Source organism: Lampetra fluviatilis, chromosome 41, assembly GCF_964198595.1.
Source record: "Lampetra fluviatilis chromosome 41, kcLamFluv1.1, whole genome shotgun sequence".
In the NCBI taxonomy this organism is placed as follows: Eukaryota; Metazoa; Chordata; class Hyperoartia; order Petromyzontiformes; family Petromyzontidae; genus Lampetra; species Lampetra fluviatilis.
In genome coordinates this window covers 8265180-8290987 of record NC_136315.1, presented here as the reverse complement: position 1 = coordinate 8290987, position 25808 = coordinate 8265180, and the positions used below count along the sequence as shown (strand labels likewise).

Genomic DNA, 25808 nt, shown 5'->3' with positions numbered 1-25808 from the left:
CCAGCGGTGCAAGTTGGAACAATGGTGCAAACAGTTGCATGGCTGCGCCTTGACCTGAACATTGAACACATGTTTTTTCGGTGATACCATACTGCCATGGCAGAGGTGCATAAGCTCTGATAACCAACAAAAACTCAACACAATTGCTAATATCACTGCCATAAAAGGCAAGCACAAAAAAAAACCCTCTATATTTATATATTTAAAATCCGCAGCTTTCTGGTTACATTTCCAGAAATTGCTGCAAGCGCTTCGGTTCAGTCGGCAGTGAAGGAAATGATATGAAAGGGCAAAAGTCGCGACCGGGGAGCCTGGTTCCACAGGCTGCGTGGTCGCAGTGAGCACGATAACAATCATGGCAGCCGGAGCTGTGCAGTGAGCCCTCACCAAGCCAAGGAAACGGGGATGACATTTGCGGGTGGAATGCTGTCTCTGCTCAGGGTTTATACCTCCAGTACCGGTGGAAACACTGCCAAAAGTAAAATTTTTTCGATGCGAGAAACGGTGCTGAGCGGTGGGCGCAGTGGTTAGGCATGCTGCGCTGTCAACCCGGTGACCCGAGTTTGACGGTTCGATTCCCAGCCACGGCTAACATCGGTGACGAGTGACATCACAACCGGTCCTGCCCTCGCCCCCTTCAACTAGGAACTAAACAATGTTTGTATTTGACCAGGTAAGGCCCACTGAGCTTTTTGCTCTTTTTCAGAAGTGACCTGGGCACAAATGATAGCTCTATGAAGTGGCTTATCATGTGGATATGTCTCGCAGCCAAATACTCTAAACGCGTGTTTCTAAATGTGGAGGGGAAAAAACGGAGGACCCGGAGATAAATTCCACATGACCACGGGGAGAAGATGCAAACTCCAAATCTACCAGGCGAGGTTGTTAACATCTCATCACTGTGGCGTCTGCCACCAATCCACCACTGGATGAAGGGCTCTTGACCCCATGTCAGTCACGGGGGTTGTTTGACTGTACTGCTCCACGCTGGTCACTGCTTCGTGGTGAAGGGTTTCTTAGAACCGGTATTAGATATATCTCGCCGCTGTTGTTAGCCTTGGCTGGGAATCGAACTCAGGACACCCATGTTCATATTGCAGCGTGCTAACCACTGCTCAACCACTTTGTTGCTAATTTGTAAGGTAGAGTTAAATGAAATAAAGATGTATCTTCTTTCACTCCACTGCCAATACCATCCCAGGAATTGTATTACTGTAGGTATATTGTAGATTTATATCCTGTGTATATAAAAATAGATTTCGGTAGGATTTACCTCCGCGACTCGCAATGCACATCCCTGGCTCTCATCACCTGGTCTGTCTCCCCTCCGAAAGAATCTGACCCCGCCCCTCCACCTGTGTTTTGAAATGCTAATTTTATCGTGCATGCAGACAAGTGTCTGGAATGTGGTGAGTCGCATTCTACATAAGGCTGGATACATTACTACTGGCCAAGCAGTCCTCAATCTATCCACCCACCCACCCACTCACCCGCTTTGCTGCTTTTTCATTTATATAAAACATGTCACCTGGACAATTCCTTGGGATGGAACATTTCAGTTCGCAAGGGTGTCCAGAGTGGTACAAACTTAAGCCCGTGGCAATTGTAGGGGATTTCAATCTGGTGACGACGATGCCCTTGATGTGGCTGGAACCTTCTATCTTCCTAAAGCTATGTGTCTGTGCCACTCCTTGCTCTAACAAAGTAACATTTCCATCATTTAAACAAAACAAATTATTTGATGCTGGTGCTCCTCCTGGTGCTGCTGCTGCGTTGGCAGTGGTGCACATGAACAAATAACAAAAACAAACTCAACACATTCGTCAAATAACACTGCACCCTTAAAATAAAACATGCATATATTAAACAGGCAACGTTTTGGGTAATGGCCCTTCTTCATAGCACAAAAAAAATTTCACAGAGAAGGCCCTTTGCCTGAAACGTAACCTATTATATAATTAACGAATGTGTTGTATTTTTTTTCTCCATTACTTTAACAAGGCCAGAGCCCATCGAGACAACGGTTGATAAAAAAAATTCAGGACCATATTGCTGGGTATTTTTAAAATGATTTTCTACACCTTAGTTGCGAATCAATGTGTTGTCCTGCATACTTGTAGTACAGTATTCACACATCACATCATCGACCGCTATTGAGACAAGATTTCAGCGACATCTCTGTAAAATTGAGCTAATGCAACTGCGCCGTAACTTTGTGTTAAATTATTTAAACTTTACACGCCATTCCTCTTGATACGAGTCATAGAAGGGGAGCGATATCAGCCAAATAGCCATGGCCTTATTTAAAGGTGGGGGGGAGGGGGTATAGAAAAAAAACTCTGAGTTGTACAGGCACAACACAATAACTTGACTATCAGAATTTCAAAAGGTGGAGGGGTCTGAATCTGCAACCCGCAACGCTCCAGGCCTGGTGTACATTGAGTTTTACTGCATGTGCCTATTGTGTGGTGTATATTGTTATCTCGCTCGCAACTTAATGGACTATTGTAATGGCCATTGTTTTTGTACCATACGCATCATCGTGCGAAAACATTGTAAGGGCGATGATGTTTTTCGCTGCAGTGTGTGTGTGCGGTTTCCATGGGATACTGCTGAGACGTGGTGGAAAATCCGAACTTCCCCTATTCCTTTCAGAGTGCACGCATTGAAAGACAATAGCCGCAGAAGAGGGCTAAGCTGATTAAAGCGAATCCCCGAAAGGGTAAAATTCCCAAACTTCCTTTCGCGGCAAAATATGCACCTCGCATATTTGGACGTTGGTCAAAAATGGGATTTGGTAAAGTTTACTCGTTACTTTTTGATGATGATGAAATCTTATCTTCTTGCCCTTGGTTTATACATTGTCATTGTACACACTCAATGTCATGGTATTGATTCAGTTAGACTAACTGAAGAATTCGCTTAATGTAAAATTGGCACAATGTTGTAATACTAAATTGTCGTAGCACTTTGACTGCCACATACTGTATATGATGTATGGATAATAATTGTACAAGCCTTTGCCAATCCACTGCAGAATAATGGCTTGTCATCATATCATATCATATATATAAAACAATCGTTGGTTTTAGCATTGTTGGCTTCAGGCACAATTCATGTTAGCGAGCACCTCATAAGGCCACCCCAGTGTGTAGCACGATGGGATGGCGTGGTCTTCCTCAGGGCTGATGTTTATGCTACATCCAGCACAGCACTCATTTAAGGCCGAGTCCACATACGGAGGGGGCGAGATAATCCGGAATAGAAACCTGGGTTTTCATGGAAATATCTTTGCGATATAACTGTCAGCGAATAAAATAAACACATGAACCAGCACACGTGTGTGTGCACGCAATGCAAATAGGGTAAACAGGAGGGCCAGTTTGATGCCACCGTGATAGTCCTGCTTATGAGCCAATGGCGTTTAGTTGGTGTTGTTTCTTCACAGGGCAGTGATAAAGCAACACTGACCACCAACGGTTTTGAGGTTTCCTGGGACCCTAGTGGGGGGGGGGGTTTCTGTAACAACAAAAAAATCCACTTTTGACACCTAACCGAGCATTGCACATTTCTCCTTTATATGTTTTTTTGTTCTCGGACATTTCTATTCGTCATTCACATGGCGGGGTTTTTTTACATTTATGAACAACGGCAATTTTCCCAGAAAGCGTGAATTACTCGAGCAGTCGTACTGTACATTAATATTTTTAGCGCATTTTGCCAACCCGTAATGGACCTCGATGCACTTAGTATATGATGATTATTGTGTGAGTATAGGCCTTTGCAATCAGCTCAACACTCAGCCACAATGTGTGTACATATGCTTATGTGTGCTACCCACTGGGCTAGCATAGTAAAGTACAAACCATTTATGAATCGAACATGTCGAATTAAACAACGTCCCTTGTGAAAATGTAACTTTACACTTCGTGTTAATGTTTTGTTAAGTGTTTGCTAAATAAGTGTTTTAACATTCGGACCTCATAATTGTTAACACATCAAAATGCCTCATCTGTGTCAACCACTTTTGGTGGATAGACACGGATTAGAATTCATGTCTATCTGCAAAAATAACTCCTGATATCCGTGAACAACTGTGGATAGATGAGAAGATTTTGCTGCCACTTTCAGGTGACTTCATGTCGGCCAAAAGTGTGCATATTAGGACCAACTTAGTTGCTTCCGAAAGCACAGTTCTGGGTTACTCATCCTTGGATAAGTCACTGCATCTGAGTCACTTCTCTCACTTCTGTTACCTACAAAATGTACACAATCCATTGGCAAATAATACGTTTTGCTCACAAATCAATTGGAGTCAATTGTAGGACCATAGGCAATATGAGTTTTCCTTTGGCGATGTTTATATATACAGTATTTAAAGAAATATTGGTTTTTCTGTTTCCAACATAGGACCTTGCCACTTGGCAGCACAGCGTCAACTACAGTGCGGTGACGAGGCTCCCTCTCTGTCGTCATTCCTCCCGGCCACACTGATCACTCGCTTCCAAATATTTGACCACGGACTCACTACCGGCCACATCTGACGGATGCGTTGTTTTAGCTGCGCCAGTGTGGCACATTTGAGCGGAGGAATTCCAATGGTTTTGACATTACTGCACTGTACTTTGTGAAGAGACCTACTCCGGCCATGGACATTGGGAACTGAAATTGCAACTCCAAGGGTTCTAACTTCAGCCGGAGCTGTCCAGTGCTGAGCTCAGGAAAATATGTTTACGCCTTGAATTGCATCGTAAAACAACTGCTGTCAACGTGAGGATTGGGTGATTGTGGAATTGAAGGGAGGGGTTATCCATGAGAAAGTCAGTCCTGATTTCAACTGCACCAACACCAAATGGTGATTGTTTTTTTTGTGTGTGTTCCAGTGTGGGTGAGGTTACACACTCATGAACCGAGGGATTTCTCTCACGATGTGGGGGTTTGGGGGAGGAGGGTTTCAGCTGGCAACCCAGGTGCTGTCAGCTGCCGTGCAGCTGGCTAAGCTGCAGCAAAGGCTGCAATGGTTTGTGTATGGGCGGTGCTGGTAATGTCATCGATTGGCGTCAGTGTCACCCATTCATATTCTATGAAGCCAGGTGAGTCTTGGGTCAGAGCACTTGACTAACAAATGAGAAGGTTGCAAGTTCAAATCCCGGTTGTGAGTCAGCTCAGCCTATCAATCTTCTGAGGTCAATAAAATTATTACAGCATTGTGATACGTTTACAGCGTAGAGATTGAGGCCTGTCATAGGAATGTGGATGTTTCACCACTGGTTTGGTCCAGGACTCTGCTGTAAAATTGGCTTGAGTCCCAGTGACTACGCTTTTCTTAGTAAATAAGTGTAGTAACAAGCTTTTGTGACCAATATCCATGGAGGTTTTTTTATGGATTAAATTGTGTAAATATGAATGTGGTGTTAAACCCGCCACCACCACCCATCACAGCCAATTAGTAAGGTTTGTCACGTAAACAAAACGTGCCAATTAGTTACTAGTTCAGCACACCAGAATTGTTGAGGAATCCTCCTGTTTTAGTCTTAAATAGAGGGATAAATGTGATGTCGTCACTTTGAGCCAGATGTAATTCGAATGAAAGCATTAACTGTAACAAACTTTTTTTTTTTATAGCTGATTCAATCTTAAAATACATAAAAAAACACACACACACAAACAAACCCACCCATTAGGATATTTCGTGGTGCCAATAAATCAGGCAGTCCAAAGGCGTACTTCATCAGAGCATGAACTTTAAAATATATCGACATTGCCTGTTTCAAATTGGCCGGCACGTTTGAGAGAATTATGTCACGGTCAGAGTTTATTAAAGCTGTGGCCTAATTTATAAGACTATTTAATTTCGGGAATATTTATGTTATAAACCACACTGAGATTCACTAAAGTGATTTTCATGGCCGTCAACAGCAAGAGTACTTGATTATTTTAATTATTTTAAATAATAAATCATGCCTGTTTAATGGTGTACTTTTAAAATTCAATTTTTATGATATGTGGGCTGATAGAACGTCTATAAATGTCAACCGCAATGCTGCATGTTCCCTCATTAGAGCCCCATCTCATCTATCTATTTTTCTCTCTCTGTCTGTATTATAACTTTTAACATTTTATCCGTAACTTTTTCACAGTTGCGCTATCAGGGTCGTGTCACGAGACAAAATATCCATTCCGATATCTCGCAGAGCAGTGCGAGCCTTCTCATTGGAGAGTGACCCGTGGAAGATGATATCGTAGAGTTCTTTCTGAGATCCATTCAAGTGGTATCTTGTCGACACAGTAGCAGGCAGCGCTTTCCCACCTGTACTGCATTCGAGAGTAATGGTAATCGCATGGCGGACAAACTGGAATTTAATTTTCAGAGCCGATTTTATTTCTCAGAATGAAGTGCAGAACAGAATATAATTAGCATTTTTTTTGAGCAGACGTTGGTAACCGGGACTCGCTCCACTTGAGAACCCAGTTTAATCAAGAGAAGTTGCCTGGATTTGGCTCCAAGGTTCTCAGAGGTGCCAGCTTTAGTACTCTGACCTTTGAGCCACCCAACCATCTCTTACGATATCTCTCTGATGATTCTTTCTGGCAAGGTTTGTTTAATCCGTACTGTCTCTTTCAGCCGGTCATTTAAAACCCCAGGAGACCATTATATGCCAGAATTTTTGTCCTCACGAAGCATTCAAAATAAATACCTTTAATATTCCCTGCGGCGTAAACAAGACCTAATTGTTTATAAACCATGTGGCTTGTAATCACTCCATCCAAAGATTTCCCAATTTGAAACAGAATTTCATGACCTTTTACAAATTCATTATTTTAGTATTTTTTGGGGGGGCGAGGGGAGGAGGGACATTTAACAGAACTAATGCTGATTGCTTGAGGGTATTTCCCCTGCCACTAATATTTAATTACGAATATTTTAAAGCGTGGACAGACACATGGTTATACTGTGAGGCAGGTTCCTTTGGTTCCTCTGTAGAATTAAACAAATAATAATAAAAATTCTCCCCCCACATCGACCTTCCTGGTTCTGTGGAGTCTATGTAATGAGCACAATGGTGCCACTATGCTGATCTGCTTAAGCCGTGCTGGCACCCAACACCTCCAACACGACCAGTTGGTGGCGTTTTTTCACGGTGTAACTGTCATGAAGAGAACGGCTCATTGTAAAAAATATTATCGTCAGCGTACCGCAGCTGAGACAAGACACGACACACCGCCTGAGGTTTAAAAAATAATAATATATGTTTCTCCAGAATTAAGTGTGTGATGCTAGGCCGCTTTAAGCCTGGCCTGCAACAAAATCATGCTGTTATTGTGAATTTTCAGCAGTTTTTTAAATAATGTTTTTGCTGGCTATTTTCACCCAATGTTCCGTACAACCTCGAGACGCGGAGGCATTCAGATGTTATGTAAATCCCAATTGTGTTGCTTTGTGTTTTGCCTGCTATGGTACAGATAATTTAATAACGTTAGAAAAAAAAGTGGCGAGTGATATAAGAACTGGACCCCAACTGTCTCTTCACCAACCTACACTGACCAGCGTGGTGAAGTATGGTCAATAAGCCACCCTTGACCAATGTGACGTGGGGATGCTTCCATTGATGGATTGAGAATGGCTGAAATTTCGATTTAAAGCTTTCGTGACTGCAGGGATTCATCTTCTTGGTTCTTTCGGTAAAGTCACGTAGAAGGGAAGTAATAAAATAATAAAAATAAAACATAATAAAATTATTCTCACGACGTTTCGGCCACAACGCAAGCAGCCGTCCTCAGGTGAAAACCAGGTTCGTTGAGGCGATTCAGACTCTGTCGCCTCGACGGACCTGGTTTTCACCTGAGGACGGCTGCTTGCGTTGTGGCCGAAACGTCGTGAGAATAATTTTATTATGTTTTATTTTTATTATTTTATTACTTCCCTTCTACGTGACTTTACCGAAAGAACCAAGAAAATGGCTGAAATATATTCATTTTAAAATTGTATCACCGACCGTATCCCAGTTGTGGTGTTGGAGTTATATTTAGGTGGAGGAATTCACTTTTGGAAGGCCTCCATGCAACTCAGGATCATACCAAGTGAAGGAATGGCCCCTGTAAAATGATGCCACAGATTTTCGTCTGAGGTCCCATCAATAGGGACCTCTCTTACTCAACACTACACAGTGCCTCCTTCACACTCTGCAAAGAGTGATTCATTGCATGATGACCACCCAGTGTGTTATGTTTAGTTCTTACATTTGGGCTGGCCCGAATTGCATGAAAAAAAAATACAAAATATGTATGATGCCGTGGTTGGTGACCGAGCTGAGTTGAGAACCCCTTACCAACCCATACCGCTCAACCTGATGAAGTATGGTCAAACAACCCACACGACTGACAGAGAATGGAGAGTCCTCGATCCAGCAGGGGATTGACAATGGTCTGTAACTTTTGTTTTACTGGATGGACATTTATAACCTGAGTATGGAATCATTAATCGTGCATTCTTTTTTATTTTAATAATAAAATAATTTCCATTAACAGGTAATGTTTAATTATATTTTTACTCTTTCCCCTGAATTCAGAACTAAACAAAGTACACGGTATAAAGTGTGCATGTACACCTGTGGTAATAGTGGGGAGTGGAAGTTTAGCGGTTAGCATGCTGTGTGGCATATATTGACATTTATAAACTTAGAATGGAATAATGGTCAATTTTGCATTTTTTATTTTATAATTTCCATTCACAGATAATATTTTATTTAAACTTTTTTCCCGGAAGTCAGAACTGAACAAATGATGTGTTATAATGTCTCTGGCACTTGTGGGGAGACAAAGACGGCCAGGCGTGGCACTGGCCACTCACCGCCTCGTGTGCCGTGCCGGCCTTCAAGGGTGCTCGCTAACAGCACTTGCCCCAACAGTCTGTTGAGGCTACACGGGGGATCTTTGTCTTTGGTACTTTGTGGTAGTGTCGCGGTTAGCGCGCTGCGCTACGAAACCCGGTCCATCCGAGTTCGATTTCTGCTCATGGCCAACACCAGTGACGATTATCTGAACGAACAGGCAACTGGACATACGGACAGGTTTGTTCGTATCTCTGAAAGTTCGTAAGTCGAATGTTCGTAAGTAGAGGAGTTGCTGTACGTGGTTCATACTCCTGAATTCCTAACCAAGTACACGAGTTAACGACACACACATGCAATGATGCAACAAAAGGACAATTGAAGAGAAACGTTGTATCTGACCAAGTTCCCATTGGGCCAAAGATTCAGCAACTGTAACACACCTGTGTTGCGCTGCCCGCTTTATTTCACTCGCACTGACTCTCGCGCTGCAGACGCGTGGATAATCAGGAGGAGTCTCACCCGGTGGGTAGTGGCTGAACACAAAAGCACATTGTGTGCCCGGTTTGATTTGCGGAAAAAAAGGATATCTGACTCATCCACCCGAGGTTGTTTGGCCTTCGTGAGCTTGCTTGCTTGGGATTGTGTGGTCGTGAGTGGTGGGAAGCGGTGGCGCCGTGGTTTAGTGCGTTGTACTCTGGGGGTTTTGTTCCCAGCTACAGCCAATATCAGTACAGCCCCCCCCCTTCCCTACTTATTTCAACGCGCACTGACTGTAGTGGTGAAGTATGGCCAAACAACCCCCATGAGCGACATGGCATTGGTGAGACCTTCGTACAGCAGTGGATTGACAGACATTTGTAACGGTACACAGTGCGTTACTGTACTGTACTTGTGCATTCATAAGTCTATCATAAATAAGCAGCACAAATTATTTGGAAATTATATTAATTTAAAACAATTTATTATCACAAGGACGATTGCATGCATGCATGCACCATGGACATAAGAATCGATTGTAACCGACATTTCTGTGCTTGCTAAAATAACTCGATTCACCAGTCTATAACGGTCGCAACTGATGTGTGTGTGTGTCTGGTGGGGAGTGGCAGTGTCGTGGTTCACGCTGTGTGTTCAGCAATCCCAGCCAAACCTGGGTTTGATTCCAGATTATTCACATCTATGGAATTTGGTAATTGGGCCTGTTGGCTAGACATTCTCTCCAGAGCATTGTTTGATGTTATATACAGTGATCCCTCGTTCATCGCGGTTAATGGGGACCGGAGCCCCTCGCGATAGGTGAAAATCCGCGAAGTAGGATTGGCCCCCTAGGAATTTCCGTATATGTGTGTGTGGGTACCAGAATGTTTAAAATATGTATATTTATACTTTATATATATATTTTACTTAAATCTATTTAATTATAAAACCTTAATATTATACATTCACTCTCTCTCTCATACGATACGTATTATGGTGTTCTACACTCACCAATGACAGTAGTATCTTGAGACTTGACTCCAGTAATGACGACGATGACAATGACGATGACAATGACGATGACAGACCTGTGCAGTTCGATGAATGTGATGATGAATGATGATGATGATGGTGTTACTGCACAGGTATAATGAGGCCTTTAAATCAGTTCGAAAAATCCGCGATGCACTGAGGCCGCGAAACTTGAACCGTGAAGTGGCGAGGGATTACTGTATATGTTTAAGTTGAAGGTAGTTTTAGTTTAATTTGTGTTACGATAAGAGCACCTGTCGGTATAATCTTACACATCAGTATGTTTTGATGTCGTACCACTTAACGAGAAAACAAATTCTACAAAGAAGCCTTTCAAAGGAAATGCTAATGCATCCTTCAATGATGGCACAAGAGTGGGATTTGAATGTACACATTTTAGAAGCCACTTCAGCATGCGTGACCGTTAACCATAAAATAGCTCAGTTTGAATAACACTTAATATTGAACGAAAACAGTATTTATGGCTTTCGCAAGCAAGCGATGCAGTACTTAGTGCATTTTGCTCCAAATGGACAGGCCTGATCCAGATTTAGGCCTAGCCTCATGCACAATTAGACCTGGCCATCCCACAGTTCCTATTGAGCCATAAATGCCTACCTGGTATGGTTCTGTGGTCAACATCAGGACGGAGAAGACAACGACTCCTGGTTGTGTGTAGCAGGGAGGGACCAATCAACCCCTTGGTGTTGCTGATCCAGCCTTAATAGGTGCTCACTAACAGAACTTGCCCTGCCAGTCTGTAACATCTATGAACAAACCATTGACTATGTATGGGTGTGAATAGCTTTTTGGAAGCATGTGTGAGTCCATGCATGTGTGTGTGTCTGTGTCATCTGTGTGCACGTCTACTGTATTGTGTAAGCATTATTGCTGGAGAGACAAAGGTGGTGGGGCGTGGTTCTGGTCACACCGTCTCCTTCGTGCGCCGTACTTTCCATTATAGGTGCTCTCTAACGGCGTTAAAGGCTATTTGGTGTATCTTTGCCTTTGTTACTGTATGTGTAGCTTGCGGATGTTGTGTTTCGCTGTGCTTGCAAGTTGTGGTGCGAGGTCTCGTGCGTTACGGACAGTTGCATCTGCTGCCCTTGCTCGTACAGAACACAGCTGTCGTGTGATGCGTCACTTTGAAACACGTGCGCTGTGCCCAGCCACGCCATTGCGTTCTGCGTTTAAGCCGGAGTAATTATTTCAAACTGCCACAGTCGTGGCATTGGTAGTTTATCCACTGCTCGAGTATTTTGTGGGACACGCACGCACGCACGCACAATGCCGATTTGGTGAACTCTCCGGTGCGATTTCGGGTTGTTCGGCGCGTCGTCGTTTGGTTTGTTGTTCGACGTTTCGCCCCACGGGATGGGAGCTCCCTTGAGGAGCTGTGCGTCGTGACCGGGAAGGAATTGACAAAGCTTGCCTGCGCGTTGAGCAAAAGCATCGGACGTTCTTTCCGAATGGCACGCGGCATGTAAGGCCCACTGAGCTCTTTTTCAGAAGCGGCCTGGCCACAAAATGATAACGAAGTGGCTAATAAAGTCGGCATTTATAGCAGCCAAATACTCTGAACGTGTGATAAATGTGGAGGAAAAACCAGAGGACCCGGAGAGAGAACAGGCAAACTCCAAATATACAGGCGTCGTCAGGGATCGAACCAACGACCTCCTGCATACCAGGCGAGGTATTTAACGTCGCGCCACCGTGGCGCGCGAGTTCGCGTCTGCGACGTAACCCTCTTCTTCTCCCTTTCGCCCCGCGCCCTCTGCCCACCGTAGCTTCCCGCCGACCTGCAGAAGATGCAGCTGAGCGAGAGCTTGCACCACCAGCACATGGCGCGCGTGTCGGCGAGCCAGTCCGGGTGCAGCATCGGCAGCGACTCTGGCAGCAGCCTCTCCGATATCTACCAGGTGACCATCCGGCAACGAACAGCTCGGTTTCGGATTCGATAATCGGAGCGCTCGCGTGCATTTTGCCGTTGGCGCCATCCTCGTAGCGCAAGGGACATCGCGAAGGAAGCCGCCGCCGTGTGTTTTGACAGACAGGCGTTGGGGGCCACATTGCTACAGTACGTGGTATTATCAACTTAAGGAAATGGCGAGGAGTACTTTTTACTAATCTTGTCGCGACCGGCGACAAGATTCTTTGCTCATCCACCTTAACGAGAGCAGGATGGAGCGCTTTTTGCTCAAACTAATTTGAGTATTAAAGTCCCGTGAGTGGACTTGCAAAATCCGTACGTCGCTGCTGAAACAGTGGGCAAGTTTCTCTGGTCCCCCCCCCCCCCCGCCTCTGCCCAATCCAATCCTGCAGTACAAATGTGTACCCCAGAGCCAATCAGTCGGCAGGTCGCGTGTGGTGGGGTAAAGTGTGGGTACTTCCACCTCTTCCAAGATGCCTGGCCAAGTGTGGACGAGAAGGCCAAAATACCAATCAGAGGGGCTCCTCCTTATAGCTCACCTCTGGTGGGAGGCCCTTCTGCCGGCAGTGGTGTAAGCGAGCGATTGCGGGGCCGCCCCTTCGCCACCTCTAGTACGTGTACACGGCACTGAGTGTCTGGTCATTTGGGGACAAGCATTACGTTGTAAAAGACAACATTTGTTGGGCACACTTGCCTGGGTCGATTCCTGTTAAAATCTTTATCGGGTCAAAAAACGAGAGCAACCTTCACCCTCCTCCAAAGGTCAGGGCTTTAATCGATGCAAAGGTCAACCGTCAGGGTGGGCAGTGATCCTAATAAATAATTACGCTGACGCAGTGGAGAGAGAGACCCGGGCAGGGAGGAGGGGTAGAGAGAGGCGGGCGGTGTGCGTTTTGCCCGCTAATTTCCTGACCTTTCGCTCGATTCGCCACGCACGCTCTTATTTGCCGCCTAATTTCATCGCCCTCTTCGGAGTTATGAGATTAGTAACGTAATGGAGGCAGTTGCCGCAACGATTGAGGCTGGAAGGTGGGGGGGTGGGGCTTACTCGGAACCAGTTGCTGTAGGTAACAACAACAGGGTTAGAGGAACTACAGCATTGCCCTGTAATGGACTTTCCAAACAGACTCACAACGGCTCCATTGAGGCTGACGCCGCGCATTTGTATCGCTGCGTAGTCTTTCGATGTGACACATTGCATTTACAAGCAGTGGTTTTGAGTGTCGCGGAGAATAACAATAACGTTCCATTGCACACATTGACGAGGCGTGGTCACATGGCTTTGAGAATAACAATACAGTGCACACATTTACACTGGTGCAAGCCAAGCCCGGTTTTGAGCCTGGTTCATAATGCTTCGATGGGAGACTGGCCTGAAGAGGGCAGCATAACAAGGTATCATTGAATCCATCTGTGCAAAGCTTTTTGAGTGTTCTACCCCAAATGTGAATGGTTTTCACGGGCTATACGGCGTTTCCTCCCAGATGCTGAATGCTTGGTCATGTGGGTGTTTACACACTGCAGCAGGGTACTCATTTAATACTGAGCTGACTTAAGGGAAGGTCCGGGAAAAGTAGAGGTACCATCTTGAGAATTCTGCATTGTCATATTTGGCGCTACTTATATGTATGGTAACTACGTGGCATTACTACGCCCTGTAAACAATCCAAATTTGCTAAATAAATGTGCGGATTTTTTCCTAAACCCCCCCCCCCCCAAAAAAAAATATCTAAATTTGTTTTAATCTGACACTCAACCTAACAAGGAATGCGGATTAAACGGGGAACGTAGGAAAGTGGAGAAACACGATGGTCAGACGTCGTAAAGAACGAATCGCAAAGAGAAAAGGCCGGACTTTTTGCCAAGCGAGGAGGCCGTTTGAGTGCAGAGGAGAGAATGGAAGACTTTGCATTAAGCCCCGTCGCCACTGCTGAGTGGACGCAATCCAAACTAAGAAAAAAACAAGAACTCCGGTTTCCTCCGACATGTCTCGCACTCTTTCACGTGCTATTTATTGGGCAAGTGTCGCAATTGCTGAACCCTTCCTGAAAGTCGTCTTGAGACCCACAGCGGGGCTTTCCGGTAAATAATGGGTGTAAAAAAAAGAATCTCTCTCACTTCATGTTAAATGTAAAAATAGGATAATCGGGTGTTGCTGCTGCATTGTGTTCCGCGATTTTGCTGTACGTGGCTTTGGGTTGTGCCGCATGCTTGGTGTCATGCCCGACGTTTCGCCGCACGTGCTGGGAGCCTCTTCAAGGTAACTGAATGGATTTACACTATGAGATCTCTTTTACCAGTGGCAAAATATAGTAGTAGGTTTTTACCCTTTTAAACTGGTACAAAACTGACACCTTTATACAAGGCATCATGTTTGCAATAACCACAACACAAGTAGTCAAAATGCAAACAAAAAGAAACAACTCTGATGATGATAATGATATGCACTGTCCTTGAAGTTGATTGGTCCACATCCGAGACGGCTTTCTTTAGAGCCTAGTCCCCATGGGTGTTGGACCAGATGACACCAGAAGGCATACAACTCAACTGACTACTTGTGTTGTGGTTATTGCATACATAATGCCTCGTATAAAGGTGTCAGTTTTGTACCAGTTTAAAAGGGTAAAAACCTACTACTAACTGAATGGAATCGCTGCTGTCAAGGGGGAGTAGGTGAGCTGCTCAAATCGGTTGCCTGAAGAAGCTTCCGGCACGGTGGAGCGAAAGGTCTGGGGGGCATGGTGCCGAACAGCACGCGGTACAGCTGGAAAACCCATTGGACATCTGTGGGCAAACAGCCATCATCGGAGTGACTCGCTATAAAAGTGTAACTGTAAATTTCGATTTAAAGCTTTCGTGACTGCAGGGATTCATCTTCTTGGTTCTTTCGGTAAAGTCACGTAGAATGGAAATAATAAAATAATGAAAATAAAACCCTCGCTAAGCGCGAGTTCCGGATTCCCGAGTTTCGCATATTCGCGAGTTACTAAATGCATACTAATTCCCTATTCGCGACCCGCCGGACCCCAGTATTCGCGAGCGTGCGTAGTGCCGGACCACCGACAACCGGGGGAGGTGAACGAGCAGCATGTTACACTTGAAACTGTCTGCGAAGATGAGGCGCCCCCCCTCAATTTCTGGCAGCGAACACCGCTCGCAACTCGCCGTTGTGCATTTTTACTTGGTGCGCTACCTTATCGTTAATTGCCCCTTAATCACGGTTGCCAAGCGTCCCTACGAGGGAGGGAAGTGCGTCCGCTGGAAAAAGGCAGCAGAAAGTGATGAGTTTGAGTAAAATGGTAAAAAAAAAAGTGTTGGGCTACATACCGGTGAGGGTGCGTGTGCTGTAGGTCGACATTTTGGTATGAACGAGTCGACTGTGAGGTCCATTAAAAAGCACGCGAATGCAATCGGGGAAATCTTGACTTAAGCTTTCGTGACTGCAGGAATTCATATTCTTTGGGTCTTTCGGTAGATAGGTTCGAAGAAAAATAACAAAAAAACACGTTTCGATCACAACACAAGCGCGGTCATCATCAGGATGATCAGGATGATGACGACCGCTTGTGTTGCGATCAAAACGTCGTAGTGTTTTGTTGCTTTATTTTTTTTATTTTTTATTTTATTTGAACCTATCTATGTGACTTTACCGAAAGACCCAAAGAATAACAATCGGAGAAAGTTTTGTGGATAGTGCTCCCCAGAGCGCTAAAATGATAACAGGGGTGCGTCGTTGTTGTCGAACACCTGCGATCTCCCGAGGAGTCATCCTCCTGAATTTCTCACCGTCACCACCATCTCCATCGTCATCAAATCATAATCATCAAACGTAATAAAAAACATTCTTCATCATGTATCGTTTATTTATTGTAGTCACTGTTATTCAACATTTACCATTCCCCCCTCCAATGTTAACTCGTGCCAGGAACGTAACTCCTTTTCTCCCCAATTGGAACAAGGTCTCTGCATTCGCGAGCGTTCTCAGAATGTGTCCCTCGCGGATAGAGAGGCTTTGCTGTATCACAATAATCTAGGATCACATCCACCCATTATCCTGAGAGCGTTGATGCAATTTTTTTGCTACTTTGTGGGTATCCAACGGCGGTTGTGCTGTTTATGGACAGCTCCCAAAAACTCAGTGGTTTTCTGCTCAAATGAACATTGGGATGGGTCAATTCCTCCCAATTACAGCCCTGGGCCAGTGGTGGAAATTCCATGTTCCTGTGGCAGGGGTGGGGGTGAAGGGGAAGGGGGAGGGTGTGACTCTTTCCATAGGGAGAGACTTTTCCCAGACATAGGATTGTGTAATTTCCACCACTGGCTCACCGCCTCAAATGGAATTAGCTCCACGCCACGCTTGTTTGTGCAAGAGGACTCTTTTTATTTGATATTTGACTCGCGTGTCATTCGTTCCATCGAAGAGGTTTTCACATGAATAATTTAGCACGCATATGGGGACACGGTGATAAGGAGGAGGCTCACGAACCAAAATAAATATTTATATTGTGGAGAATGTATTGGCGACGATCGGGAGATAAACTACGTCGGGAAATATAGTCTCATCCAATGACTAATGTCGGTGCAGAAGTTAATTTCTCAGGGCATGATAGTGTGAAGATTCCATTTGTAAAATAATATATTGAGCCTCTAGAGTGAGTGTGTACAATTATTTGTGGGGTTCATTTAATTCCAGTGCTTCCGTCGGGACATTTGATTCATGCTCACATTGAGATGGATGGGGTTTTCTTTAATTACTATTTATTGCACTTTCGATCTGTGATGCTGGACGTTATATGTCCTACTCATTGTGTGAAGCTCTGAGCAGGAGTGGTGGCGCAGTGGTTAGCTCGCTACTATGACCCCGGTAGACCCAAGTGAATTCCCGAGTGCGGCTACCATCAGTGGCAAGTGAGATCTAAAGCCGCCCTGGGCCCCCTTCACCAACCCACACTCGCCGTCATCGAGTCATTGTTGTTGTCATCAGTCTGAATTTTCCCATTGCTGGGCAAAGGCCTCCCAGATTTTCTTCCTGTCTTTCTTTAACTCGGCTGCTCTCATGTCCCACAGCCGTGACCTCAAAACTTTACCGTGACCTCCTAAACTCCGTGATGTTGTCTCGCTGCTGCCGCCGCCGCCGCCATCTCCTCCGCATCTCTCGCCCGCTCTTGGTCTCCCGCTCCATCGTTTATTTTGTCCCTCTTCTCTCCCAGCATACTTCTGCATGCCGGGAAATGCATTCAGTCAAACAAACCCCTGCGACTGGCACGTTGTGGGCAGAGGTCCTAATCAGGCAGTGAATTATTACGGATTTTTTTTAAAACCCATGATCAGTTTCCGCCACTGCATGCGGCACGTGCGTGACTGATATTGGTGCGCGTGCGCATGTACCTCGCTTGGAACAGCCTCTCCACTTTGTGCGTGTGTGCAGAGTTGTTGTGCGCCATGCTAAATGCGAAGCCCTGCCTCCCTTGTACGCAGCTGCCGCCCCTGATGACTGCGATGGGTTTGGTGGGGCCTCGCAGAGTTTATTAACGCCACTCCCTGCGGAGAGGAAAAGCCCTGCCCAGCTGCTCCCAGCTTTGCGGAAAATTAGCTCACTCCTAATAAGTGAGCCGATGGGTCTCTCTCGGGATTGGGTCAGCTCCTGGGGAGTCGGGACCTCTCTAAATCAATGGTGAAATGGCTTTATTTGATCACAAGAATGTCTGAATTTACTTTCTTGGAAAGAAAAGCCCCAACATTACATGGGACTGCTCATTTTATCTCTGCATGTGCTTCTATTTATTCTTTACTTCTTCCCATGCCACTGTCCAATATCCTCGTTTTACCACATCCTTCCCATCTCTGGTTCTCTCTGTGTCCCTCTTACACAACCCTGCCATTTACAGCTCATTAAGCACATCTGCACACAATCAGCAGTGCGGGGGGGGGGTTATATCTGTACAATAATTATTAAAGCGAGCGGAAACAATTGCATTGGCTTGCATTCACATCATTGTGACAATTGGTCGCGTCTCTGCTTGTGGGCCACTCGGATGCCAGTGGTGGTCATAATCGGCCACCAATGGCTCGTCTCGTATTCCACCCTTAAGGTCGTCTCTCAAAGGTCACCCGGTTCTTTGATGCCTCCAGGTTTCCACACAAATTCATTACGAGGTAAATGCAATGAAGGCTCTTCCTAGCCCTTGGCTGCAGTCCCCTCTCTCTCTCTCTTATCTTTTCTCCACCAGCTTCTCTCTGCCTGGTATGACCCTCCCTGCGTTCTGTCACTTGCCGCATTCAGGGAGTAATCACCCCGAGGGGTACGGCTTTGCCCTTCGGGAGTCCTATACATCAAAGGGCTTGCGATCCGACTTAGCTGCCCGGGTTAGGCAAACACAGAGAGGGCTCCAGTGCCGGGTCCACATCGAACGGGTTGGTGGTGGTGCACGCTTTTTTTTTAATATATCGTGCTTGAATGGTAGCGCCTGGAGTGGCTGCGGATTCGACATGGGCACCGCGGTGACGAGATGTTAACCGTCTCACCTGGTGGACAGGAGGTCGTGGGTTCGATCCCAACCCTGACGCCTGCTGTATATTTGGAGTTTGCGTGTCGCTCTCCCTATGGCTGCGTGGAGTTTTCTCCGGGTCCCCCGGTTTTTTTCCTCGACATTTGAAAACATACGTTTAGAGTATTTGGCTGCTATACATTTCCACATGATAAGCCACTTTTTCGCTTCTGAAAAAGAGTTACACATAGCTCAGTGGGTCTTAGCTCACGACCAATAAACGTGGGGATATTTGTACCGATCCTGGACCTCCCCTCGGCCGACTCAGCCTGAAATGAATGCCTGGTGCGGTGCGTAAACATTGTGTACCCTGCCGGCCTTCATAGGTGCTGTGCGAACAGCACTTGCCCCAACGGTCTGTCAATGCTACAGGAGGGGGGGGGGGTCTTTATCTTTGCCTGAGACTGGGTTTTATAGGATGTGGATTGATTTATACTGGAAGTTGCAAATCTGCTCCATTATCATGCATCGAAATAACCGGTGCGTGGAAAGGCTGCCGAGTGGGAAAACAGCATTGTCATTTTACACTCGTGGTAATGCCCCCGTATGTCATCGCAGATTACCCATAATCCTCCTCCATTTGATTTATGGCCCGTTAAGAAGAACATCAATAGAAGCTTTTTCCCTGTGCAGGTTCTATAACACACTCCCGTGCACATCCCCGAGCGCAAAAACAAAAGTCAACTCTTAGTATTGTACGGACGCAATGTTGTTCAATGGAGATGTAAACAATTATATTAATTTAGATGCTGCCTTTCACTCATACAAATATAAGGTCGTATAGCTCTGAAATAATTTCTAAAGAACAGCTTTTTGTGCTTAGTTTGTTGTCCTTCCCCCGCACCTACGATTGGCACGGTTGGCTTCGTACGGTGCAAAAGAAGTTCAGCATACACACACATACATGCAGAGCACACAAACCTGTCAACCCCTTATCAGTGCCTTGCTTATTACAGACCAATTCAGATCCAATTGGTCATCCCTTGCCCTTATAAATGTCAACGTTCATCATACAAAGTCCCATCACAAGGGAGAAACACAAACTATTTTTTTTCAAACGGCTGTGCGCCGTATGGACCTCGACTTCCCTGTACAAGAATACGGGTAAAGGGTATGGGTTGACAGCTATGAGTACGTAACAATAATATAAACTTGCAACAGGCTGCGCCAGTATTCGCTCGCTCTCAAAGAGAGAAGACGACTCGGAGGCGTGGGGAGCCACAGATCAAGTAAGCCGGCACCAGCAATTGCTCAAGCTTTATGGTCCCCTGTATATTAAGATGTTTAGCCAATGTATGCATGTGGGAAGAGACCGGAGCGTTCGCAGAAAGCCCGATGCATGTGCGGTGTGGGGGAGGCAACACCCTTTCCCACACAGATGGAGAGCCTCACGGTTTACGGTACCTCGACGGCCACGGGAAGAGAGTTGCACAACATCGGTGTGCGATCCGCCAACCCTCGCTGCCTCCGCAGTGCTGGGATACAGGCGTGTACCACCGCAGCTTGCCGAATGTGTTTAACGCGTGACACGAATCCTCTGCGTTGTCCATTCTCCGGATTATAATTCGCACTTTATCTTCTGTGTTTTAAAGCAAGGATTGGGGGGGGGGTGCACTTTGCAGTCTGTATAACTTTATTGACAGCGGGCACAAGTTTGGGATTGTTGTTTTATTCTTTTCCGGAGCATCCTGTAAGTATGTATGTACGTTGAACTTATTTCGCACCCCACGTAGACAACTGTGCTAATCGGAGGTACGGGGGGGGGGGTGGGATAACAAACTAAACACAAAAAGCAGTTCTAAAGAAATTAGTAAAAAGGAGAATCTGGTAAATTTACATTGGAGGAAACTAATTAATGACATAAAGCTGAACAGTAACATTTCAGAGCGACAGACGCCTCGATAAGAAAATTATGAACGGGCGTCTCTGCAGCGACGTCCCTTAAATCAATGAGGAATTTCATTATACATAAAAAAAACGCATTTCCGCCGGAGCACTTGCGTCATTATTTTTATGGCGTCGCGTAATAAACAAAAGGTCAAGAAGTGACTTGTTCATTCGCGCACATTTTTAAAGATCGGCTCTGATTTATGCGTTGCCCCCCCCCGACCACCCCGATCAGTTTGACCGTAAGGCATATCAATTTTATTTATCTCCAAATTAACACTCGTTCCTAAACAAACACCGAGTTGGTTTTCACCAGCTCCCGCCCGATGGTATGAGCGCAAGTTATTGATGTGTTGAGCCAATGGGCTACAAAACCTGCTGACTTTCCCTTGCAGGGTGGACTCATTTCACAGGTGATTTAACATTTGAGCTCCGCAAAGCCTGCAGAGCTGTAAGCAGCTGCGTGAGTCACGTGCCATTTTAATTGATCTGCTGTGCGGAATTTTGTTTTGTTTTATTGTCTCCCGTAATGTATGGGTTTTGTAGATCGGGAGTCACGCCGAATTCACTCGCCCACGGGTGACCTCTTTGTTTTTGTAGCTCCTACTGGGAACTGGTGATAGGGCCTCTGCGCCACTCAATGTATACGCGTGTGCCTAAGATATATAAGTGACGCACGCGCGTGAGCAGTGGTGTACTGAGTGGGGAGCGGAAATGTAACGGTTCCCTACCAGCACTACGAAGCTGGCGAGCCAAGTTCTATTCCTGCAAACCCCCCCTCCCCTTCCTCTCCTCTCCCCCACACACCATGTCAGCCATAGTTCACCATTCGAAGCCACACTGGTCAGGACAGGTCGGTACAGGAGGGGTAGCAGAACATAAATTGGGTGTAATTTGTGACAAATGTTAGCCATGGCCAGGTATCATACTCGGGTCACCCAAATTCAAAGTTGCAGTGCATTAACCAACTCATGTATGTAATTTATGCAACTTAGAGCTATCGACTTTGGTCAATGCCATTGTGTGAGATTGATCGATTGGTACGGCTAGCCACTAGGGATGACAATTGGTGCATCTTTACCCATAAATGATCACGCTAGAATTCCTTGGTGTGTTTGCGTGAGCGAGTCGTGTGCGGTGCACAGGCGTTTGTCTTTGCATGTGTGTGTGTGCGTGTTTGAATGGGCACACACACACAAAGTGGGAGTGTAGCGGTTAGCGCTGCACTACAAATTCGGCAACCCAAGTTTGATTCCAGCTTATGGCCAACATTGATGACGAATGTCTGAACAATCCTGGGCATTCCCTTGGTTGATTGGGCCCCAATTGAGTACCTGGTGCGGTGTGTAAATACGCCACTTGGGAGACAAAGGCGGCCGGGCGTGGTGCTGGCCACCCACTCCCCCCGTGTGGCGTTCCGGCCGTCATAGGTGCTCGCTAACAGCACTTTCCGCAACAGCCTTTTCAGGCTAAACGGGGAATCTTTGTCTTTGCGAATGGGCGAGAGACAGCTGCTCATGCGTAAAGTGTCTGTGTGCTCGCGCGTGAAGAGGCATGCTCGTGTTTCTCGTGTTTCTCGTGTTTGACACACGCAGCCCTGGATGTTGTGGAATGAGAGCACAAGGTGTTTGGTGCATGGCCTGCTGTTCTAAAAACCCAGTGACCTGGGATCAATTCCAGTCTATGCATGATACAGTTGAAATCTGAGCGTAGACCTCGAGGTTGACTCTGCTTAAAGTGGGTGCAGTGCCACCCAGGGTGACGCAGTGGTTTAACTCTCGCACCTCGCAGCGTAAAGGCCCTGGGTTCAATGCTAGAGACAGGTGCCTTTATTTGTGGAGTTTGTGAGTTCTCCCCCCGTTCTGAATGGGGTCCCTCAGGGTTCTCCAGTTTCCTCTCATGGATAAACAAAAACATGCAATGCAACTGGTAGTGACCAAACATCCCAATCCTGAAACGTATCCTTCAAATTACTCAATTGGCATGACAGCAACATCACCGCCCCCACTGCAAACACTTGGCAGGATCCTCCTGAAAAGGAGTCTTGAGACTCAGCCAGGCTTCCCTGGGTAAACAAGCGAACGAGCACCAAGTGAAGCAAAGCTGCGGTGGTGCTGGTGGTTCTACCCTACCCACAACCCCCTGTTTTTTTGTTGGTCTTAATAGGTGCCCTCTCACAAATCTTGCCTCAACGGTACATTATGCAACGTGGAGAGTATTTTTATTTGATATAAAAAGACGAAACATTCTACATGATTACAACACTTTTTTTTGCAGAGTTTCCCCCCCCCCCCGTACCCTTGCACTCCGCTTAAGAACTGAGTTTGACTCCTGGCTACGGCTGACATCGGTGGGGAGTGAAATCTGAACCAGTCCATTCCTACCCCTTGCCCCTAACCTTCACCAACCCGCACTGACCACTGTAAAGCTATCGCCTAACATGACTGAGATGGCATGGGGAAGTCCTCTTCCAGCAGTGGATCAACAAAAGGGTTGTGACATTTGTTGTTAAATTCTATTATTATTTAAAGTGTATGGGCTCCTATTCAAGGAAACTAAACAACACTATTTTTATTTCACCAGGTAGGGCCCACTGAGTTTTATAGTTCTTTTTCAGAAGCGATCTGACCACGAATGATAGCTCAACGAAGTGGCTTACCACGTGGAAATGTATAGCAGACAAATACTCTAAACGCACGTTTCGAAATGGGGAGGGGAAAACCAGTGGACCTAGAGAAAAAAGTCCACGCGACCACTGGGAGAGAGAGCATGCCAACTCCAAATATACAGGCGTCTTCAGGGTCGAGATCGAACCCACGACCTCCTGCATACTAGGCGAGGTAGTTGACAGCTCGCCACTGTGTTTACATGGGTCACTTTTATCTGCGTTGTAGACTGCTAGAGTGTTGGAGTAGTGTCCTGTAGGTTGTTGGGGGATGAGCGCTGACTAGTAAGATACTCTTAAGGCTGTCATGGAACGGTCTTGCTCAGCGACTGAGAACAACCACTTTTTGATCTCCACTGAAAATTAATTGAACCATTTTGTTGCTCTTCCCAGTGGCGGTGATGAACTTGTGGAGACAGCACCTCAGAATATTCAACTGCAGTAAGGGTTGTGTTTTGCAATTTATAATGAAGAGCCCTGGCAAAAAAAAGAAATATACTATAGGAATAAAATTGAAAAGCTACACACCAAAACAAACTTTTAAATGAGGATTCTTTTACTTGGTTTGGGCAAATATATTTGTGATTTATAACATTAAAACATTCTTTATATATTTAAAAACCTACGTTTGATAATATATGTGTATGTACGTTGAACTTCTTTCGCACCCTAAGTAGCCAACCGTGCTTATATCACAGATGATTGACAGGCAGTGAGTAAGCGGCCTACTCACTTGGAACAAACCCCTTTCTGAATGTAACGCTGGGTGAGCTGGGAGATAGCTAGGAGGTTGCATAGACTTTCAGCAAGCGGGTTCATTCACACTTCGGTGGGTACCTGTGAGTGTGAACCGATTTATTTATTTATTTCATGGGTGGGTTTTGTCTGGGTAACCCTGTGAGAAAAAAGAACTCTCACAAAGCAGGACCATTCTCAAAAAAGATATAGTTTCAACCATCAAGGCTTTCCTAGCATTGATATTTCCTCCATAAATAAATGCCATATATAAGAGCGTCACCTGTTGGTTGAGCAAAAAAAAAAATGCCTTTTTAAGTGGTTCCCAAAGTAGTTCCATGGTGTCCTTTTCTTGTGCCACCGCTTGATATAGAGTGGCTTTGACATACCTCGAAGGCACTGGTAGAGAACCACCAGCCGCATCAGCCCCATTAAAGGGCCGATGCCCACAATCTCGTTCATGAATGGAACATTAAAGACGAGATTTGAAGCTTTCGTGACTGCAAGGATTCATATTCTTAGGTTTTTTCGGTAAAGTCACGTAGGTAAAACATCAAAATTAATAAAAATAAAATAAAAAATCACGACGAAAGGTAGTGATTTTAATTTTATTTTTATTAATTTTTATGTTTTACCTACGTGACTTTACCGAAAAAACCTAAGAATATGAATTAAAGACGAGCCACAATCGTGCGACTGTGGCAATGCAACCTAAAAGGATGGACCGTTGAGTCGGCCACTGTAACCTGCGCTCCATCAATGGAGGAGGAATAGCAACACGACACGAACACTCTCCTGTAGTCCCCTCGCGGCTGGCAGACCTCGACATTGGCATTTAGCTCATTAACATATTGCCATCCTACAAGTATAGAAGTGATGCACTGATGGATGTGTCCGTGCACATGGCAGTAAGGCCAGTGGGAGTTTAATGGTAAACATTGGTCTAATTAACGGTGCATGCGAAATTCCTGCATTGTGAATTACAGATTAATGAATGCCGAGAATCACTCCTGACATGTGCTATAGCAGCGATAATTGCCGCAGTAAAAAAATACATAAAATGTAAAAATAAATCTCGTTACGCTTGCAAATGTTCAAACTTTGCAACATAAAGTTTCCCCCAACAGTATTCATGTGTGAACTTCGTCAAGCTCAGGACATGTTTTCTTGTTCATTTACTCACCTCCCTCCCCCCTCCCTCCCTCCCTCCCCCCTCCCTCCCTCTGTTCCAATGCTGGAATGCTTAATTTCTTTACATCGCAGGCCACAGCCCGTAGCACATGAGCCAGTCAAAATCTCACATGGCGTGGCTTCGGGCAAACGGCTTGGCATCATCTCCCGTTTAATAATTGAGGACGCTTATCTCTCGAGCTCGTGGGTCTTGGGGGCCCATAACCTATACCATTTCATCAAATATTCATGCACGGAAGTGAGTAAAACACATACTCCGAAGCAGGGGGGTCCGAATTGAGTGCAGTCTGATGTGTTTCAAAATGGGTTGGGGCAGCCTAAGCTAATACTTTTGTCCGTGTGTTTGTGTCAAAAACGTTCGGTGTTTTGAAGTAGTTTTTTTCTCTCTCTATGGGACCTTTTTTCCAGAATTAAAATGATGTAAATATGAATATGCTTTACCCTTTATTGCAATAATTAATGCTTCGATATTTGCATTGCCTTTGTACTGTTCGCCCCTTGGCGTTCTC

General features: G+C 45.5%; 1 protein-coding gene across 5 annotated transcripts in view; it reads left to right on the top strand.

Moving 5' to 3' along the window:
- The window catches only part of RAPGEF2 (Rap guanine nucleotide exchange factor 2), a 220679-nt gene that overhangs the window by 168596 nt on the left and 26275 nt on the right, over window positions 1-25808 (top strand). For all 5 annotated transcript variants that reach the window (XM_078875468.1, XM_078875467.1, XM_078875470.1 and 2 more), the window contains one exon: window positions 12131-12262. In XM_078875468.1, coding sequence (XP_078731594.1) covers window positions 12131-12262 — 132 coding nt within the window. The remainder of the gene's footprint in view (window positions 1-12130; window positions 12263-25808) is intronic.